A 21,322-nucleotide genomic window follows, 5' to 3' on the forward strand; every position below is an offset into this window, starting at 1 on the left:
GCGTTGTATGGCCGCAAATGCCGGACACCGCTATTGTGGGACCAAGTTGGGGAAAGCCAAGTGTTCGGGACTGATATCCTGAGAGAAGCTAAAGCGAAGGTTAGAACCATTCGGGATAATCTAAAGGTGGCACAGTCCCGGCAGAAGAGTTATGCGGATAACCGACGCCGTAACCTGGAATTCACAGTGAACGATTTTGTGTACCTTCGGGTCACGCCATTGCGGGGCGTATACAGGTTTCAGACGAAAGGGAAGCTCGCACCTCGGTTTGTGGGTCCTTTCCGTATCATTGCTCGACGCGGAGAAGTCGCTTACCAGTTGGAGCTGCCCGCCTCCTTGGGCAACGTGCATGATGTGTTCCATGTGTCGCAACTCAAGAAATGTCTTCGAGTGCCGTCCGAGCAGGCCGACTCAGAGTAGATTGAAGTTCGCGAAGACTTGACCTACGTAGAGAGACCAGTGAAAATCCTGGACACCATGGAGCGCAGGACCAGGAACTGGGTAATCCGTTTTTGCAAGGTCCAATGGAGCAACCACGCCGAGGAAGAAGCTACTTGGGAGCGTGAAGACGAGCTGAAGGTAGCCCATCCCGATCTCTTCGCTAGTTCTTCCGAATCTCGGGGTCGAGATTCCGTTTAAGGGGGTTAGGTTTGTCACGTCCCAAAACGACTCTAAAATACATCCTCTAAATTATGCCTAGAATAATTAAAATCCTTCTAAAAGCCTCCAAAATTAAAATGTGCAAAGTAAAAGTCAAACAAGGCTTAGAGGATTTTTGTATATTTCCTAAAAGCCTAAAATGTGTCAATAAATTTTAGTCGAATTTTCAGAGCACAAATAATAAGGGTTAAGAAATAAACAAAGTTGAAAAAGTTTTATAAAAAGAAAAACCCTAAAAGTCCCCCTTCCCTCCCTTGGGCCGTCCCGGCCCATCTCCCTCCCCCCCCCCCTCTCTCTCCTCTCCCCCGCGGCCCACTCGGCCCCCTCCCCGCACGCGCGTCGCTGATGGGCGGGCCCGCCCGCCACCCTCGCTGACGGGTGGGACCCACCCGTCATCCCTGTCCTCCCTCCGCTCCCGCCGCCCCGCCCGCGCCAAGCGCCGCCGCCGCCACAAAATCCGCCGCATCCCGCCGTCCCCACGTGCAATAAAGTGGGGGAAATCACTCCCCGTGATCCCCTCTCCCTTTCCCCCCATTTTCCCCTCTCTCTCTTGCGTTCAAACGGGCGGATTTGCCTCCGCAAATCTCGCCGGCGCCATTGATGGCGGCCAGACCTCCCGCGCCGGTTTCCTTCCTCTCCGGCCGCTCTCTCCCCCTTCCAACCCTATTTAAACCCTCCCCGCACCTCCTCCGTCCATTTCCGCCTCTCGCTACCCTTCCTCCTCGCCGGATTCGAGCTCGCGACGTCACTCTCTCTCTCCGCCGTCGCCGCCGAGCTCCGGTCCGCCGCCGTCTTCGCCCCGGACCGTTTCCCGCCTCGGCGTCGCCTCCTTCGGCTTCGCCGCACCGTCGCCGTCCCCGTCCACCCCCTCGCCGAGTCCGCCGACCGCCGGAACGCCGTCGACCCCGTCGACCCGAGCCGCGGCGCCGCCTTCCTCCGCTCCGGCCGCCTTTTTCGTCGTCGCCGTCGACCTAGGGTGAGCCGTGGACCGCCGCCTCTTTTCCCCCTTCTCGTCCCCTCTCTCGGCCGCCGCTCCGCCGGGCCTATGGCCACCGCCGGCGACCATAGGGGCGCGGGCGCCGCCTCCCGCCGGCCGCGCCGAGTGGCCGCCTTCGGGTGCGCCGAGTGGCCGCCGCGTGGGGCCCGGCCGTCATCCGCCCGCGCCCTCGGGTGCGGCTGACGCGTGGGGCCCACGGCGCCAGCCGGTGAGAGCCCGGGTGCGCCCGGTCCACCGTGGACCGAGAGGCTGCCACGTGGGCCCCACTCCCGTGGACCCGGTCCGCGCGCCCCCTCCCCTCGGCAGACGCAATAAACCCTTTTTAAATTAAAATTTAAATGAAGAAATTCGCAAATATTTATTTCAAGAGCATATAAACTTCAAATGGCCATAACTTGGCCATTTGAACTCGGAATTGGACTGTTCAAGTCTCTAATTTTTCCTTAAGAAGTCAAGAACCCATTTTTGTGCTTTGTTCCTGCTTTTTATATGGAGTTTATTAGAGTAAAAGCCTTTTTCTTTTCCGTTGGTCGTGTAGACGCTGCAGCTTCGGAAGATCCGCTCTTCGTGGAGGTTGAAGTCGACGTTTGGGAAAGCGAGCAAGGCAAGTCACATCATCCTTGAACATATTGAATCCCAGTTTATAAAATTATTTTGATTTAAATTATTGCATTATCGCTTTATTTAAATTCCCGCGTTATCACTGCTTTATCTAGCCATGCCTATTTACCTTTGTTATGACCTTATTATTGTTATTGTTATTATTACCTTGTTCACCCTAGAATAAACAAAACCCCAACTAGTGGACACTCTACTCATGGTACCACTAGCATGAATTTAGGTAGATGCTTCGCCGCTTAATTAGGTAACATTAGGTGGTTTTACAACTCTAGACTTTGGGAATATTCATATCACCTGGACACTATGGAATGGTTGGATTATTGTGGAATTGGATTCACACCTCCCCCTCTATTCAAAATCCTCAAAATGGTTTTAGGCTGGGCTCGGGGTGCATGGTTTTGATAGTAGTACCTCGGCCATATAAGGACCGGTCTTCGGGCCTCTGTTGCAAAGCACTGCCGTACTTCCACATGTCTAGTGGGTAAGGCTTAGTTTGTGGCTCAGTCTGGTTATAAACAAAAGTACACGGATGGAGATGGACGAAGTCGGGGGTCGATGGACATCTCTAGGGCAAATGAAGGCTACACGAGCTGCGGCCCGGTAGTCGAGATGTCATGGCACAGGGCCGGTGTCCTGCTGCTAGGGGCTCAGTCCTACCTACCTGTCCCGGGGGTTCCGGCCGTAGGTGGGGTTGGGTCGGTACTCTTGTCTAAGGCTACGATGGGTTGGAAACTATGTCACGTCTTCCGTCCGTATACCGTAGTGGTATGTGGCATGTGGTTACACGTGAGGAAGATGTGTCTTGTGGGTAAAGATGTACACCTCTGATCAGAGTATAACCTATTCGAATAGCCGCGCCCTCGGTTATGGGCATGCCGAGCAATGTACCCAAGTTAGTGTTTTAATTCTTAAAACCTGCTTAACAACTAAAATGTGGAATGGTTGGCCTGGGTTGGCTTGGGACGAGCTGGGACCCAGGGTCGGGTTGCCAGTTCGGTCTGAATCATCGTAGGCCTTGGGTTAAGGCAGGTTCGTGTGGGTTCACGGCCTTGATTAATAATCTTGTATAGCTCTAGGATCGTATTTACAAAATAGCTTTGAGCAACTAAGTGTCTTTTAATGCTGTTTACTGCAAACCCTAACCCGTTATATTATAACCCCCTTTGTACTCCCTTGCATTTATTCTGCACTTATGGGTGTGTCTTGTTGAGTACGGTGGTTGTACTCAGTCTTGCTCAATTTTTCCCAAACCCAGAAGAGGAGCCCCTGGATGATGAAGGCTTTGGTGTTTAGCTCGTGCCTACCGTCAAGCGCCTGTGGTCGTCGCCCTAGTCTTCCGCTGTTTTTCGTTTGTCTTCTTGTGTGCTGGGCCTTCGCCGCCCATGTAATAAAGTAACTATTTATGCTTCCACTTGATAAACTCTGAAATGTATCAACTTTTGGTGTACCTTGCCTCCTGGGAGAAGGAATAATACACGCACGTAAGGAACGCCCGTTGGGTTATTTCCGGTCGTGACACTTTTACAAGCATTCGTGCTTTCAAGATGAAACTAAACCCGGAAAAGTGCATCTTCGAAGTACCGTCAGGGAAGTTGCTCAGATTTATGGTATCTCAAAGAGGCATACAGGCCAACCCGGAGAAAATCAACGCCATCCTCAACATGAAACCGCCAAGCTCCCAAAAAGACGTCCAAAAGCTGACTGGTTGCATGGCGGCGCTCAGCCGGTTCGTCTCACGACTCGGCAAGCGAGGGATGCCCTTCTTCAAGCTGCTGAAGAAGACTGACAATTTCCAGTGGGGACCCGAAGCACAAAAAGCCTTTGAAGACTTCAAGAAACTTCTCACCACTCCATCAGTTTTGGCCTCGCCACGTCCACAAGAGCCGCTACTGTTATATGTGTCGGCAACCTCCCAGGTTGTGAGTACGGTCCTGGTTGTCGAGCGTGAAGAGGAAGGCCATATTCAAAAAGTCCAACGTCCAATTTATTTTGTTAGCGAGGTTTTAGCCGACTCCAAGACAAGATATCCTCAGGTTCAAAAGTTATTATATGGTATCTTAATTACCGTTAGGAAATTATCTCACTACTTTCAAAGTCACTCGGTCACGGTGGTCACATCGTTTCCACTCGGAGATATACTTCATAATCGCGAAGCAAATGGACGGATTGCGAAGTGGGCCTTAGAGTTGATGTCTTTGGACATATCATTCAAGCCACGAACTTCGATCAAGTCACAAGCTTTAGCTGATTTCCTTGCCGAGTAGACCGAGTGCCAAGAAGACATGCCAGAGGAAAAGATGGAATATTGGACTATGCATTTTGATGGGTCGAAGAGGCTTACAGGCACTGGAGCTGGGGTTGTTTTAATCCTCCCGACTGGAGAAAGATTGAGCTACGTATTGTGGATACATTTTTCTGCGTCCCATAACGTGGCGAAATACGAGGCGCTACTCCATGGATTAAGGATTGCAATCTCTTTAGGCATTCGCCGATTAATCGTCCGTGGAGACTCTCAGTTGGTTGTTAATCAGGTCATGAAAGAGTGGTCATGTCTAGATAACAATATGACCGCTTATTGACAAGAGGTACGCAAGCTGGAAGATAAATTCGATGGACTCGAGCTCACCCATGTCCTTCGACATAACAATGAGGCAGCCGATAGACTGGCCAACTTTGGTTCCAAACGGGAAGCAGCCCCTTCTGATGTGTTCATTGAGAATCTTTATGAACCAACCGTGCCTAGAAAAGAAGCAATTGAAGCCATGGATACTCAAAGCGTAAGCATGATTGAAGCCGACTGGAGAGAACCCCTCATAAAGTTTTTGATCAAACAAGAACTCCCTCAAGACAAAAATGAAGCCGAGCGGATTTCCAGGCGCAGCAGACTTTACATTATTCATGAAACTGAACTGTACAAGAAAAGTCCATCAGGAATACTGCAGCGCTGTGTATCTTTGGAGGAAGGGAGACAATTGTTGAAGGATATACATTCTGGTATTTGTGGTAATCATGCTGCTGCACGGACCATTGTCGGCAAAGCATACCGGCAAGGTTTTTTCTGGCCTAAGCTGTGTCCGATGCAGACAAGATTGTGCAGACATGCGAAGGTTGTCAATTTTTTGCCAGACAAATTCATCTGCCAGCCCAAGAGTTGCAAACCATCTCGTTGTCCTGGCCGTTTGCGGTCTGGGGGCTTGACATGGTCGGCCCGTTTAAAAGGGCAGTCGGCGGTTACATGCATCTCTTTGTGGCTATCGACAAATTCTCCAAGTGGATTGAGGCTAAACCAGTCATCACAATCACAGCAGATAAAGCTAGAGATTTTTTCATCAACATTGTGCATCGGTTTGGGGTACCTAATCGGATCATTACTGATAATGGCACTCAATTCACTGGCGGAGCATTTAAAGACTTTTGTGAAGACTTCGGCATTAAAATTTGTTACGCCTCCGTGGCACACCCCATGAGTAACGGACAAGTCGAATGCGCTAACGGCATGATACTTCAAGGGATCAAAGCACGATTTTTTGACCGACTACATCCCTACGCTGGCAAGTGGGTAGATCAGCTGCCGTCCGTACTTTGGTCTTTACGCACTACTCCTAGTCGGGCTACCGGCCAGTCGCCGTTCTTTTTGGTTTATGGCGCAGAAGCAATGTTGCCAAGTGAAGTGGAATTTGAATCACTACGATTTCGGAACTTCAACGAGGAGGGCTATGAAGAGGGCCGAGTAGACGACATCAATCGACTAGAAGAAGCCCGAGAAATAGCTTTAATTCAGTCGACTCGATATTTGCAAGGGTTGCGCCGTTATCATAATCGGAATGTTCGATCGCGAGCCTTTTTAGTCGGCGACCTGGTTCTGAGGAAAATTCAAACAACACAGGATCGGCATAAATTATCTCCCTTATGGGAAGGACCGTTCATAATTGCTGAAGTTACTCGGCTAGGTTCTTATCGACTCAAGCGCGAACACGGTACTCTCATCAACAATTCTTGGAATATTGAACACCTTCGTCGATTTTATGCTTAGGCATTTCGTTTGTATCTTTCCTCTTTGACTGCTAACTTCAAGTTTTTCCTTGAAGTTTTCAGTCAGGGGGCTACTATGATAATAATGGAGTGTGATTTTTATCAATTCAATTTGCTTACTTGATTTATCATTGCCCTGTTTGGTCTTTCGACTTAGCCAATGAGGACTGAAGGTTTTTAATAGCTTTTGCGGGTTTTAGGCTCAATAAGGCTTGACAAAGGCTTTTAAGAAATCAGAAGCTAAGTATGGAACACCGAGCATAGCATAAATTCATCAGTATTGTACAAATTGAGCCTCCACCGTCATTGATCGACATCTTGGAATCTCTCAACTACATCAGCAGCAATCTTGTCAACGGCTTTCTGCGCATCACTGATGAGGTCAAAAGCAGCTTCTTCGCTCGTCCCGTCTACAAAGCCATCAATGGCATCCATATCAACCCTTGGATAAAGGGATTTGGTCATCGCCAACGCCAGACTTGCTCCCATACTTCCAGCTTCTTTGATGTTCTTGAAATATGTATCCGGAGCAACTCTCAGCTTGTCAAAAATTTCAGAAGCATCAAGTGCACTCGGGCCGTGGTTATTGAAGAACATCGCTTGAACAATTGGGGCAGCAGCGTTAGCAACCTCATCCCGGGCTCCTTCAAGTTTTTTGATCTTGCCAACTAGGACATCGAATTGAGCTTGAGACTTGATCTTGCGGTCTGCATTAACAGATTCATATTAACGAGTCAGAATACAAAAGGCAATGGTTTTTGGAGTATTAATCGATAGTACCTTCAACCTCCTTTAAAGTTGAGTCCCTCTGTCTTGTCATTTTCCAGATCTCGGATCTATTTCTCCAGCTGAGATATCTTGGCAGCTTGCACTACATTAACCCCGGTTAATCATGATTACAAAGACAACGGCACAAGTTAGTTGGGCAGAGTTTGTGCGTACCTTTTGATGAGCCACTCCGTTCAAAATTGGATTCCTGAAGCTCAGCAATTCGATCCCTCAGATCATGCTCATTTTTCCTGGCAAGCTCTTTTGTTTTGTACAGCTGACTCCTGGTGGCTTCGAGGGTCCCGAGATGAGGGACTAGCCTCTCTAAGGTTGCCGTTTTAGCTTCGTTCCTAAGATGAATCCTCTGCAAGACAGTTTAATTAGCGCCTAGATTAAATGGCAAACGAGACGGTTGAGGTCAGGCGCCAAAGAGTTTACATTTACAATGCGGGTTGCTTGACCAAGTGCCTCTTTCAGTAGGCATAACTCTTCGTCCTCTTTTTTCTTGTTTATCACGATCCCTTGAGGCTGCATGTTGTCATCCCACCACTTGACCAGAATAGGAGGGCGTGAATCCTCGGCTGCTTGTATCCAGAGGATTTCTTCTTCATCACCAATTATTGGCCCAAGTGTATCCATGAATGAAGATGAAGTAGTCAAGTAAAGTCTGTTGGATCGTAATGATTTCAGATAGCGCGTTTACCTGTGATGATTCTCGGTCGGGGACGAGTGGACTCTTGTGTCTTCACAGGAGATCTGGCTTCAGAGTCATGGCCAGCATCCTTTCTGGGAGGGCTGTTTGTTTGAGCTTCAACCTCAGGGATCTTTCGGCTTGGCCCTACGTCCGACTGGTTTCCAGTCGGGGGCTCCTGATTAACTCTGGCTTCGGCTTCGACCGACTGGTTTCCAGTCGGGGGTTGATCACCGGATTCTACATTATCGGTTGCCGGCTGATTGTCAGTCGGGTGATCCTCAGCAGTTGGCCCGGTTTCTTTGGAAGAACTTGTGTCCATGTTAGTCGGGTCAGAGTCTTTCCCCGACGGATCTATATCAGATGGTTTCCTGCAAATTTGATTATCAGTATTATTGCCGCAATGGGTGTGTGTTAATGCAAGAGAGATCGTTATATGAGTTGCACCTAGAAGACTTCCTGATCTTTGGCACAGGGCGACTGGATGTTTTCTTCCTTGGAGTAACCTGTTTTGGTAGTTTCTTGGTTGTCTCTCGGTCTCCAGGCCTCCTGGCAGTATCATCGGCTTCGTCATCACTTAGAGCCAGCTTCCTTTTTCGAGAATCTGACTGGCTGACTGGATCAGAAGTACTTGGTTGAGTTTCAGACCGAATTCTGGGTCCTCTGCTCCCTTGCCCAGTTTGGTGGCGGGGAGATCGGCGTTGGGCGATTGGGGGATCCGACCTCATCAAAGCAAATTCCTGAGTGTAATATCCTTCATTGTTAACTGATTCAACAAGAAAACAAGATCATATTTTGAGAAAGGTTGAAGTATATGAATACATACCGGTGGAGGAGGATTGAATGCGTTCAACGGTACGACTGGCAGCAAGTGTGAGTAGCTGACAACGATGGCGTTTGAGAAGATTTTATACATCCTTTCCTTCATGACCTTGAAGTCAAGGGAATCTGGATCTTCACGGTTTGGGTCATGCTTGCCGTCAAATTCGAAGGCTGTGCGAGATCTTTTTTTGATTGGAGCTAACCGACACTTGATAAAGTGCCGAGTGATCTGTTCTCCCTGCAAACCTTGTTCCTTCAGTTTTAGCATGCGTTCCATCAATTCCACTGCCTGAGCAGCTTCATCTCCCATAGGCAATGAGTTCCATGTGTCCTGGTAAACCGGAGGAAGACAGCAGTACTCGGGGAGTGCGGGCTCAGGATTCTGAACATAGAACCAGTTTGCATGCCAACCTTTGTTTAAGGTTTTGAAGGGCATGGAGAAATATTTTTGGCTCAAGGTTCCTCTGAGTTGGAAACCAGCTCCCCCAACAACGCACGGTTTGCTCTTGTTTGGCTGGGACTTGAGGAAGAAGATGCGGCGAAACAAGGCGAAATGAGGCCTAATGCCCAGAAAAGCTTCGCAGGCACGGATAAAATTGGCAATATGCACTATGGAGTTTGGATTCAAGTGATGCAAGCTAATACCGTAAAAGTTCAGAATCCCCCGGAAGAATCTTGAGGTTGGAAGAGAAAATCCGCCATAGAAGAAATGAGCAAATACCACGATTTCGTGTGTGTCGGGGGTCGGGAATGCTTCGCCGAACGCCGGTCGCCACCTGATAATCTCCTTCGTTGGGAGAACGCCGTGCGCCACCATCTCCTTCAGATTATCTTCTGTCACATCGGAAGGCACCCACTGACTCTCGAAGCTTTCTCTTTCTTCCGCCATGAATGTGAACTGGATGGTTTAATTTGGTCCGAGATATGGCTGGAGAGGAATGGGGAATCGGAGCGGTGGACGCGGGGAGAAATTTCGCTAAGTTTTTGAGGGTGGGTTGGAGCAGATTGATGAACCCTAGCTTCGTCGGCGCGGTTCTATACTGTAGCACGGAGTGGGGAATGGCGAGAGTCTCGGCGGGGAAGACGAAACGACGATTGGACTTCGGTGTTTTTAGGGTATCGGAAGTACTAATGGGCTTGGGCCTGTACAGTACTTCAGCCCAATTATGTTTTTAGCGTGGCCCGTTGTGATCCCTAGGGACTTAGGCGCTTTTTGCTTTGGCAATATGTGCTCACAATGATGTGGCCCGATGCTGTTAAAATCCTTTTTAACGTGATTCAATAATTCTTTGGAATTATTATGATGCACATGAAAAGGTCCCCGACAGAAAGGTGTTATACCATTTTTGTAAGCTTTTTTAGGCTACAAAAGCTGTTGGGTTAATTTGAGATGACTGGTTAATTACCATGATCTTTATCATATTTGGTGGATCATTCTAAGAGTTTCTTACTCGGATTCCTACCAAATGTATCTATTTTTGGACTTTTTGAGTGTTTATCATTCAGTCCTTTTCATATTTTTTATCCTTGATATATTCAGGTGAGAAGCAGTCGGCTGAGTATTTTATTGAGTACCATGCGTGCTTCGATATAAAATCACTCGGTTCTTCACTATATGTTTAGTTTTTCAACTAATCACATAGTCAGGGACTACACCTAATTAGGTGCATCTACTCGATGCACCATGTTTTATTTTCGCCTTTCACAATCTTTTAGCACTCGGCAAGCCGGAGCAAGTTGAATTGAAGCACTCGGATTATTGTTTTTTGTTTCGAGAAGACTATTTTGGTCAACTGCGAAGGTCTCGAGGGCTACTGTGGAGATTATGGTTACCCCATATCTACATGGCGGTTATATTCCAGCTGGATATACGGTACCAAATATAGATAGAATATCTTTATGAGGACTCGGGTTAGATTCTAAACTTGTATGTCAAGAAAATACCCGGGATCCTAGTCGGTTACGATTGTATTTTATCTGTAATCCCATATTCCGTTAGGATATGGATTATACTTTGTAAAATGGATGCCTTCCCCTATATAAGGAGGGGTCCGGGTTCCTCTTGGGACGATTCTTTTTTCCAGTTTATACAATCAATAACACACTCGGCGGAATCATCCCCGGACAGGAGTAGAGTATTACTTCTTGAATAAGAAGGCCTGAACCTGTATAAAATCCTTCGTCTCCAAACCTATCCACTTTCCTAGCTTGATAGCCACCCCTTTTATTATTGCCGAAATCTTGTTTCGACAGCGCCAAAGCCCAAATCGACAACAAACGATGCTGGATCCAACTTTCCATCACCATGGCCTTCCTTCGGTCTCGTGCGCTTGTCGCTTGAGGTCGGCAACTTGGCGTCGGACCAATCAGCAGCTGTTTGCTTCCGACCATTGAATCGATGCACGCCTGCCATCCAGATCCCCATCACTCCACTACTGGGGAGACCCTTTTTATTCCCGGTTCGGAACCTCATATAGTACCGGTTTTCCAACCGAGACTAAAGATGGACATCTTTAGTCCCGGGTGAAATAACCGTTCTTTAGTCCCGGTTGATAATACCAACCGGGACTAAAGAGATGGTACGGGTAATCCCGGTTGGTCCTTTTTTTTCATTATTTCTTTGCTAATTGACAGAGTTAATCCCTGTATTTTCTCCCAAATCGAGTGAAATGCATATCCTCAAATCAAACCCCAAATCCCCAAATCAAAGTAACATCCCAAATCATTCACATCACAAATACTAAGTTACTTATACACACAAATCAAATACATCACAAATCTAAAAAAATACACACAAATCAAATACATCTCACATGAATCACAAATTCTAAAAAAAAAGAAATTATACATCTCAGCGTGAATCACAAATTATAAAAAAAAACAAAGAAAGGACGGCATGGCTTGCCGCCGCTCGTGCCGGCCGCCGCTAGGCATGGCCCCGCCGGCCGCCGCCTGCCCACCGCCGCTGACCGCCGGATGGGAGGAGAGGGGAGGAGGAGAGGGGAGGAGGGGGAGGAGGAGATGGGAGGGGAGGAGGAGGAAAGGGGATCTGAGGGGAGGAGAAGGGATGAGATCGATCCAATGTTATCTAAATATCCCGGTGAGGAGGAAAGTTCGTGTGGGACTTAATCAATCAGAGATGAGAAATAAATATTTACTCCCAGGTTGGTAACTTCAATCGGCACTAAAAATAGATTTGGGACTAAAGATCTAAATGATCTTTACTCCCGGTTGTTACTACCAACCGGGACTAAAGTGGTAATCTTTACTCCCGGTTGGTAGTATCAACGGGACTAAAGATCCTCGGCCCCTCTGACAGGGGATGAACCGGGATTAAAGATGAATTTTTTTAACCGGAAGAAAAAAACAACCAATCGAAACTAAAGATCAAAATTTTTTTAACCAGGACTTAAAAATAATTTTTAGTACCGGTTCTTATTAGAACCAGGATTATTGTGAAAATTAGTCGATCCAGCAAAAATTATTTTTCCAGTAGAGCTCTCCACCTGATGATCTCATCCCCTGTGCAGCCATCGACGGATGTACGCGGGCTGCCAAAGATTGTCGCTCCCCCGTCCGATAATGGGGAAATGATGAGTTCTGGAGAGATGTTTCTTTCTTTCTTTTTCCGTTTTTTATATTTTTTTAGTGCTCATATAGATATAGCGCTCATCGCCTCTGAGTTTGAGGCCAAAACACCGACGGAAGACCGTTGAAAATATCTTCCCTCGCAACTTCTACAAAGAGGACACTGATAAATAAATAAAATTAATATAAGATGATCTCAACTGAAATGGCAAAAAGGGATTCGAACAAGATTAAGAGGAAACCACAAGGTCCTCATTTGAATTAGAAAACTCATACAAGTGTTATTTAATTTAGTATTATATTCCTAATCAACTTAATGTGCTCTAAACTTAAGATTTTTTAGTCTACTAGGAAAAATACACGTGCGTTGCTATAGGAGGAAAAGACCGTGGTCGCGGGTGTCGTTCTATGCTGGAGTTCACAATGTCAATGAAGAAGTAGTAGTTCCGACGGAGCTGGTGGAGCTGATGACGGTAGTGTGCAGGCACCTTGGTTGTTAATGTTGCACCGTCGGAGATGCTTAGTGCGGGCTGACTACAGCAAGACGGTATCAGGAGCTCTCGCCGGCATGGTAATCATGTTTTAAGTGATACCGTCATAAATTTTCATATCGATTCAATTCCAAGAAGGATATTGTGATAGGTGGATCACCCAAAAAATTCTTAGCCCAACACATAAATATATGTATGTGAAAAGAAACTTTTGAAAAAAGAAGGAAGAAGAGTTCGTTTTTAATATATTATGATGCACATTTGATCCCCGTATAAAAGTTCTAGATATGTCACTAGTATTGTTAAATCTATTATTAATTATTCATTTTAATTTTTTATTAAGGGAGTATTGTTTTCAATTTATAAATTAATTACATCTGAGGTTTAAATAGTAGTATTTTTCTCCTCAACAAATTAAGTGAGAGATGAGAAAAATGAAAGGCATAGAGTACCAGGGGGAAAAAAAAAAGAGAAAGAAAGCAGAGCACCAACCAGATAAGTATAGATACGATCCATATACTCCAAAAATCAGTCTCTTCCTCACTTTCCCCACCAGCTCTCCTTTCCTTGTCTCCCCCGATTCAACTCCCCACCACCGGCCACCTCTAGTACATCGCCATGGTTCTTCCCTGCGTACTGGCCCCCCATCTCCGAGCTCCTTCCCTCCGTGCTGCCGCCCTCCCCGCTCTTCACCTCATGCGCAGCTTGAGCAGTCAACGGGGCGGAGTGGCCTCGGCAGCGGCACGGAGTGTACTCCGCGGCGGTGGTCTGCTTCCGGTCGGCCTCTCCTCCTTCCCTTCCAGCCGCCAAGGCGCATGTGAATTGGCGGGCGCCTCGTCGACATCATCTGCGGCATCGGCGCCATCACAGTGGCTTGATCTGCGGTTGTCTCTTGGTCTCCACGCCACCGGCAACCTCCTGCAGTCATGGCGGCCGTCGATCCGCACCGTGCCTTCCGGATCCAGTGTTCGGCTGTGCGTAGGGCGCGAGCTGCTGTCCAGATTCGCTCAGGGCCTCCGATGGTGACGGCATGCGTCAGCTGTGTCAACGACGGCAAGCTTTCCCCTTCGTCGAGGCAGATCGGTTGTAGACGGCGGCTTGCGTCGAGGCAGGTCATTGCTTCTATCGATCGAGGTCTGTCATTCACTATTAATCATCCCACCTGATCTAAAATTTCAGATACAACACAGGAGGTCTCTGATGTCGATCGATTATGTTTCAGTTCTAGGTTGGCAGATTGTTCTTATTTTGTGTTTACTGGATCAGCTGGGCTGCAAGGTAGCGGTACTGGACGTGGTCATGTTCGTTGATATGGACTTCCAGAACAAGCTGATCGACAGCCTATCAAGGTTTGTTGTGAAATTGATTTAACACGCTTATGTCTTGATTCTTTAATCATGTCAAACATGTCAGATTGCAGTTTGCTTGGTGTCATTGTGCCTAGTTTCAGCATGTTTTCAGAATACACGATCATGCATTTACGTAATTCTGATTGAAAGAAAGCGTGATGGGAAAATAATGATGATGATGACAGTGTTTTTGCATTACTTGTAGAATCTGCGATGCGTACAAATAGGTAAAAAAAAAGGCGTTTGGCACAATACAGTAATACCATGTAGCTAGTAACTATTTCTAACTCTGAGTATTATTGTAGTTGATACACCTAAGCAAGTCTCGTATACCACTTGGTATGTTGCTCTCACATTTATTCTCTGCGTACTCTAATAAGTGTGCCAAAAATGCTTCCGTACTTCATAGCTGAAGCCATCCTTTAAAATTGGAAATTGTATTCCTTCATCTCTGCATGTGCGCATGAAAAGGGAAACAAGATAACCGGATAGTTCCCTAAAAAGATTAAATTGTTAGCTGAGTTTGTGTTAGAGAAATATAATAGTTAGTTTTGATGGGATTTTAAAAAAAATGTTTACCTGCTCTGAATTGGAACATTTGAAAGGAATATTTGCCGCCATAGGTTGATATCCTCGTTCCACCTAGATCCAGGGCATACTTTGGCCATGGCTTTTGCCAAGTATTCAGCAATGCATAAAAGTTGTTTCACATATCTTGCGTTTGGATTGTTCTCGTAAATTGGATCAATAGGAGTCGGGTCTAATACATACAGAGTTCTCGTATCTTGGTCCAACACTATTAGAATGAAGGTATCACAGTACTCTACGGGGATAAGAATCTGCAAAAGGCTAATTATTAGTGGGATAGCAAAAACCATGGTGCTAATGGGTAAAGGGATGCTAACTTAACAATTTGCATTATGAGACATTGTAGTCAATATCAGCCCAGCTACAAATTGAATCCACCAGTTGTTCAATATTTAGCTGTTGACGGTAGTCCGGGTGTCGTCCAAATTCAGTAATAATCTATATATATGGTACAGGGTATATAATAAAAGAAATGTTTAAGAACATGAGTAAGAGAGGTGGATATAAGTGACTGTAAAATCATACCCAAAATTGTAGGTCCAAATAGTGCTTTGATATTGTCCCTCTGTTTTTTTTCATCAACTGGATGTCGTCATATGCAAACTTCCGTACAGCCAAGTTGAAACAATTACGATCCATGGGCTGATCCTCCATTAGTATTTCTTGGAGTTTAATTATATAGAGATGTGGGGGCGATCTAGCATGTCCGAGTCGGAATAGAACCTACTGCTATTTGTTTTACGTGTTGGTGGGGTAACTAAATGTCTAAATCCATCTCGGGTTCTAGTCCGAGTTAGGAGTGAATTCGACATCCTACGTCAGGAATTGGGAGTTGGATTAGAAGGAGGGAGGGGGCGGCAGTCCGAATAGGAGAGGGAGGGGCGCACGGCAGGGAGGGGAGGGGGGGGCGGCAGCTCGGCAAGGGGAAAAGGAGGAGGGGAAAACCGAATCTGATAGGGCACCCAAAAGGGAAAGAAAGGAAAAAGGGATGCAGTGCCGTTTTAGGAAAGGAAGGGAAAACGGTACGCTGGCGTGTACTTACCTGAACCGGTATTCTCTCACGGTCAGCTATATGTTGCACTTTCTAGAGCCACATCAAGAAAGAACATAAAGATCCTTGTTGCTGTACATGACGACAATTCAAGGAAAAGGAAAAGGAATTCTGAGCAAAGTAGTGATTACTCTATGAGAAATATTAACAACTCAAAGAAAAGGAACAAGCATTCTGACAAGAGTATAAGTGGGACATATATTTCTCTGACAAGAGTATAAGTGGGACATATACAAGAAATATAGTGTACAGATGTGCTCACGACATAGAATTGTCATTGTTCTAGAATGTATATATGAGATTAATGTCCTCACGACATAGAATTGTCATTGTTCTAGAATACAGGTAATATGTAGTATTATTAACTACACAACAGAGTAATATGTAAAACTATTTCATTGTCTTTTACAGGGAACCCCAAGGATTTGGAACTGCTGGTGCAAAATACTCACTACAGGTAATATGTAGTATTATTAACTACACAACAGAGTAATATGTAAAATGCATACAACGGAGTTGTTGGATTACCTGGGATCGACATAGGCGCGGAACTCTCGGTGGCACACTTTGGACTGAGGGAGAGTTATGTGTTGTTTTGCCTTTTACCTAGTGCTAAGTGCTATAAGGCTGCATGTAATTCTTTGTTATGTGCTGTGATTTTTTATACTATGTATGTATATATGCACTTGTTCTCCTGGTGATGCTAACCGAATAGGACTTGGTATAATTCAAACCAAGTCCTATTCGGCCCAAACAGAAACAAAGTCCTAATCAGCCCAAACGGAAACGGATGGGAGTTTGTTTCCTATTTTTGTGGAATCGGACAGATTCATTTATTTTGCCCGATTTTTCTTTTACCGCATCGATGGAATCGGATTCGATTTCGTTTTTTTTTGCTCGGTTTTTTTACCGCGTTGACGGAGTTGGATCGTTTTTCTTTTCTTTTTTTCGCACGTTTTTGTTCGCCCGTTTTTTTTTATCGGACAACTTCGGTTTTTTTTTCGCCCTTTTTTTCTGATCGGACAGTTTTGGTTTTTTTTTCTTTTTTTCGCACTTTTTTTCGCCCGTTTTTTTTATCGGACAAACTTGATTTTTTGGGCCCGGTTTTTTTTTCTTCGCCCGGTTTTTTTTGACGGACGATGGAAGCACGTCTTATTTTTTAAAGTAGTAGAGATAAGAGAGTCCGTTGCATCGCACGGACTATTTGCTAGTAAATAAAACATAGTGAAGGATCGAAATATAACCATTTCATTCGAGAAATGATTTACCGTTCGTGGTTTGTTGGGTACTATAATATTATATCAGAATGTGCTGAAATGATTTATCGTCCATGATTCGTTGGGTACTATAATATTACTAGAAATAATTGCGCGCTTCGCTGGGCCCGTCCAATATCATAAGAGAAATAAATTTAACAGTATATTTTTTTATATAGCATGTATTTGGATCATTTGCATATTAGAAATGAGCAAGGATAAACAGTAATTGATGAAATAGAATTGTCTTACAAATTTCACAAATCATTCAGTGCACATGATAAATATCACCAAATGTTAAAGTGTCAACAAATAGTGTTGGTCCTAATATGGGAGCCAAGAGAGCAGTGAGTAGTTGACAGCTAGTGTTGTGACCACACTACAGAACTGAGAATCACACAGCAGAGCATGTTCGTGGAGAACTCCTACAAAATGTGGACATTATGAATAAAAACTAAGAAAAAAAATATCATCCGGATTAGTCGTTATCTCACATATGAGGCTCCCCAACTGTTCATACTTGCATTTGTGTTCATGAGCTCGTCCATCTACAAATTGCAAAGGCTAAAGGCAGATAGTTGCAAAATAAGAAATAATAGATACATTAGGTGTGGTATGAAGTATTACTATTTATTTTACTGACATATACATATATAAAAAGGATGTAGATTATCACCTTCAGTACAAAACATATATGACCAAATATTACCAGGCATTTGCACATTTCTAAGAATGTACCTTTACCATGCTAGACAACAATTTGGGCAAGCTGCTGCCTATATATATGTATATGATACATTACATATATGATATATCCATCCTGTTATAGCTTATAAGGTAATGGGCATGCTAAACCCAAATGTTATGGCTTGTAGCCAGCAGTCCGATAAAAGAAGAACTCATAGCAGTGTAGCACAGTAGGACTGAATGCCCTGATAACAGCAAGAGTAAACTGTTGGCAAGACATTTATAGATTCATGTCCCTCATGACCTCAATTCAGAAAATGGAAAGAAAAGCTATCTATTGAAACAATGAAGTCACCTAACTAAGCTTAACTTTTTGTATATCTACAAATATCACCTTTTGCCAATATAATTATTACACATTGGGAACCAATACATATACGCAGCACCACGTAATATTCATAAAGAATGAAATTAACAGTGAATTTTAAATTAGAACAGAGTTGACTTCCATTTCGTAAGTAAACTATCCTATATCCAACAAAAAGAATAGTGTCCCACATTCCATAGATACATATTTCATAGGAACATAGGATGATATATACTTGCATACATTCTAATATTTCTTAAAATATAATGGTCTGCAATGTTTTTTGTGAGATTCAGATATAATACAATCCGACTCAACACATCAGTAATAGCAGTGCTAAGGCTCCTTACATGCTGCTGAACCTCACATAGATAAAAATAGGCAAAACTGAAGGTAGAAACAATGGATTGTCATGTGTGACAGCAATAATTGTAAATCATTAATGCTTTCTAAAAGTCTAGGCCTGTAGATTGTACCGATCAGATGAGACTTTTTTCATGAAGGCACCTAAATTGTAGTGCTAAAAATGCTTTTTCTTTGGGAATGAATTTCAAACCACCCGCAGACCTAGATGCTACCTAGCTGGCTATCCCAAAAGCTAAATGTAAAGGTTATTCTTCAATTTTAGAAGGCACACTGAATTATATGAACTCAAGCAGTTTGAATTATTTTTGGCATACCAACCCTCTAGATGACTCAGAGGAGACGATGATGCGAGCATAAACAACAGATGTACACACTACAGCTGACACGAAAAAAAAATGGAGAGGTACTATCAGATCATAAGAAAGCCTGGATAGTAGATGATTTACCCATATTTTTCATAGTGTTGCTTTTACAGTGTTAATTAATGATCATAAGTCGTGCCCCAAATTCCTCCAGGAGGGATCGATGGTTTGATTCCTGGGATTCCTGTACACGAAGAAACCATGTAGATCAAATATGTAATGATGTCATGCTGTGATGATGCGTTAAACCAAACAATGCAACATTTGGTCTTACTTGGTAACCTCGACGAAAGAAAAGAATGAGGAGCAGTCAGTGAAAATCTTGCCCTGTCAGCTGTGACTCATTGTTCTTTATAAGCCAGATGCCTTCCATCAGAAAGTTGAATTGTTTTGGCACTTGGGGGACCTATGTAGAGTTTCTTTGGCAGTTCTACTGGGGTATCATCAACACTCCCTACACCTAATACTGCATACAAAATATTCCTGTTAATCAAGCGATAAAAAATTGATCCCTACATTAAGAAATTGTTTACTTGGATTTCGCATTTTTCACAAATCAATTGAAGTCCATAGTGCATTGACAAAATGATTGTACAATTTGTAGCATGTAAAAGAGGGTAAGGGAGCACTTCTGGTTAGAAATTCTACATGCTAGCATGCATCAAGTTCGCATATAAGCAACCAAGTGCTATAAAACTCAAAAATAAGAGGGCAAAAAGAATCCACTTGGCAAGCAATCTGTTGGCACCAAAATAGTAATATCAATACAGCAAAAAAAAAAAAAAGCAGCTAGCTTGACTCAATAGTAAAACAATTGACTGACCAATGACCACAATATTAGACATTAGGTTGACCTGTCATGAATTTCAAACTGCCCGTAGGCCACTATGCATTTATCCCATGGCCATGAAGGCATAAACACAAGCGCACTAGGCATGGATCCCACAATCCAAAAAATATCTCCTTGAAATAATTATACGCTTTAACCAATATATATCTGGAGTAACGCGGACAATAGAAACGCCGCATAAAGAGACATATTGATTCTAAATCCAAACAAAATTTTAGGGGAAAAAAAGAGCACCAAATAGTTTGTTAGATCCATCCCCTCTAATGACTGAACACTAAGCTTGCACACCCATATCATACATCGTGATGCACGACGGCATAAACCAAACCTGCACGCTGAGGCGTAGCCAGAGCCTCACTCGCACGCAAGGCAGAGAAGATCCGGGAGGGATGAGAGATCACCGGGGGATTACCGATGAGCGTGACGAACGCGACGGCGGCGGCGACGACCTAGCACCTGACGGGGTCGCGGTCCTCGGCGAGGTACTCGTTCATGAAGCTAAGGCGCTCCCTCACGGCCACGGCGGGGCCCATGAGCCGCCGTGCGAGCTCGCTGTCCTCGGCGCCAGTGAGGCTCTGAGCGGCCAGATCCACCGGGGGGAGACGAAGCGCCGTATCGACGGCCTGCTAGCGGATCTGGCACTACACCAAGCAGGGTGGAGAAGATGGTGGTGGTGGCTCACGACCTTTTCGTCCGGGCGGCCAGAATCGCCTGTAGAGAGGAGGGGGTCACCGGATTCCACGCCCCTGGTCTCCTCGCTGGCAGATGAAGTGGCCTGACTGGGGAGAGAGGCGGGGGCGGTGCAGCGGCGGTGAGAGGAGGGTGAGGACGCGATGCGCGTGAGGAGAGGAGAGTGAGGAGGGCGGGCGAGGGAGGAGGGCGAGGCGACGCGGGCGAGAAGAGAGCCGAGCGGCCGAGCCGCGCGAGGTCGAGGGCAGGAGACTGAGGGGGCTAGGGTTTTTGGCAAATCTAGGCCGTCCGTTCCTGATCCAACGATCTCACGATGGTGGAAGAGTAGCCACGCTGGGACACGTGGACGGCTAGATCTTCCTTCGCACGTGATCGAAAGGACCTCAATAGCCTGAACCGGAACACAATTAACCAAAGATGAGGCGTATTTCTGAAAATATTAATGAGGTGGCAAGTTAATCTTACCCCATTCCCACGGTGTTTAAGTAAAGTAATATATCAGAATGTGCTAAAATGATTTACCATCCATGATTCGTTGGGTACAATAAGGGGTTTCCTAGCACGCGCGTACGCGCCAACAGTTTAGCTGACGCGCATGCCAGCTGGGCCCATCCCTGCACCTTTTTTTTTCTTTTTTCGCACTTCTTTTCTCCTCCAACGCGTTTTTCTTTTTTCTTTTTTCCGTTCTTTCCCATTTTTTTTTCAATCTTTGACACACCACTTTACAAATGTAGAGTTGAATGTTTTAGATTTTGATTTGAAAGTTTTCAAATTTTGTGTTGAAAGTTTTCAAATTTTGAGTTGAAAGTTTTTAAATCTAGGTTGAAAATTTTAAATTTGAATTGAAAGTTATTAAAATTTGACTTCAAAGAATTCAAATTTCGAGTTGAAAGTTTTTAAATTTTGTGCTGAAAGTTTTTAAATTTGAGTGAAAATTTTCAAATTTTAAGCTGAAAATTTTCAAATCTGGGTTGAAAGTTTTCAAATCTAGGTTGAAAGTTTTCAAATCCGGGTTGAAAACTTTTTAAAATGACTTAAAAATTTTAAATTTTAATTTGAAAGTTTAAAATTTAAATTGAAAGTTTT

General features: G+C 44.8%; 1 protein-coding gene and 1 long non-coding RNA gene across 4 annotated transcripts; one reads left to right on the top strand and one right to left on the bottom strand.

The window, feature by feature from the left end:
• Nucleotides 1–13,208: 13,208 nt before the first annotated feature.
• LOC127779735 (uncharacterized) lies at nucleotides 13,209–16,466 on the top strand. The gene is made up of 3 exons (XM_052306626.1): nucleotides 13,209–13,804; nucleotides 13,893–14,019; nucleotides 16,070–16,466. The coding sequence occupies exons 1-3, from the start codon at nucleotides 13,597–13,599 to the stop codon at nucleotides 16,149–16,151; spliced, it is 417 nt and encodes a 138-aa protein (XP_052162586.1). The 5' UTR covers nucleotides 13,209–13,596; the 3' UTR covers nucleotides 16,152–16,466.
• Nucleotides 16,467–16,990: 524 nt separating this feature from the next.
• Nucleotides 16,991–20,552, bottom strand: LOC127779736 (uncharacterized). Of its 3 annotated transcripts, none has more exons than XR_008018729.1 (4): nucleotides 19,959–20,552; nucleotides 18,971–19,162; nucleotides 17,409–18,880; nucleotides 16,991–17,339 (listed from the first exon to the last, which is right to left on the bottom strand). It is a non-coding gene; the product is annotated as an uncharacterized LOC127779736 (long non-coding RNA). The 3 variants fall into 3 exon arrangements; XR_008018728.1 differs by having other exon boundaries at nucleotides 16,991–17,846; nucleotides 18,781–18,880; nucleotides 19,959–20,524; XR_008018727.1 differs by having other exon boundaries at nucleotides 16,991–18,880; nucleotides 19,959–20,507.
• Nucleotides 20,553–21,322: the final 770 nt, after the last annotated feature.

The sequence above is a fragment of the Oryza glaberrima genome, chromosome 7, assembly GCF_000147395.1.
Source record: "Oryza glaberrima chromosome 7, OglaRS2, whole genome shotgun sequence".
Taxonomy (NCBI): domain Eukaryota; kingdom Viridiplantae; phylum Streptophyta; class Magnoliopsida; order Poales; family Poaceae; genus Oryza; species Oryza glaberrima.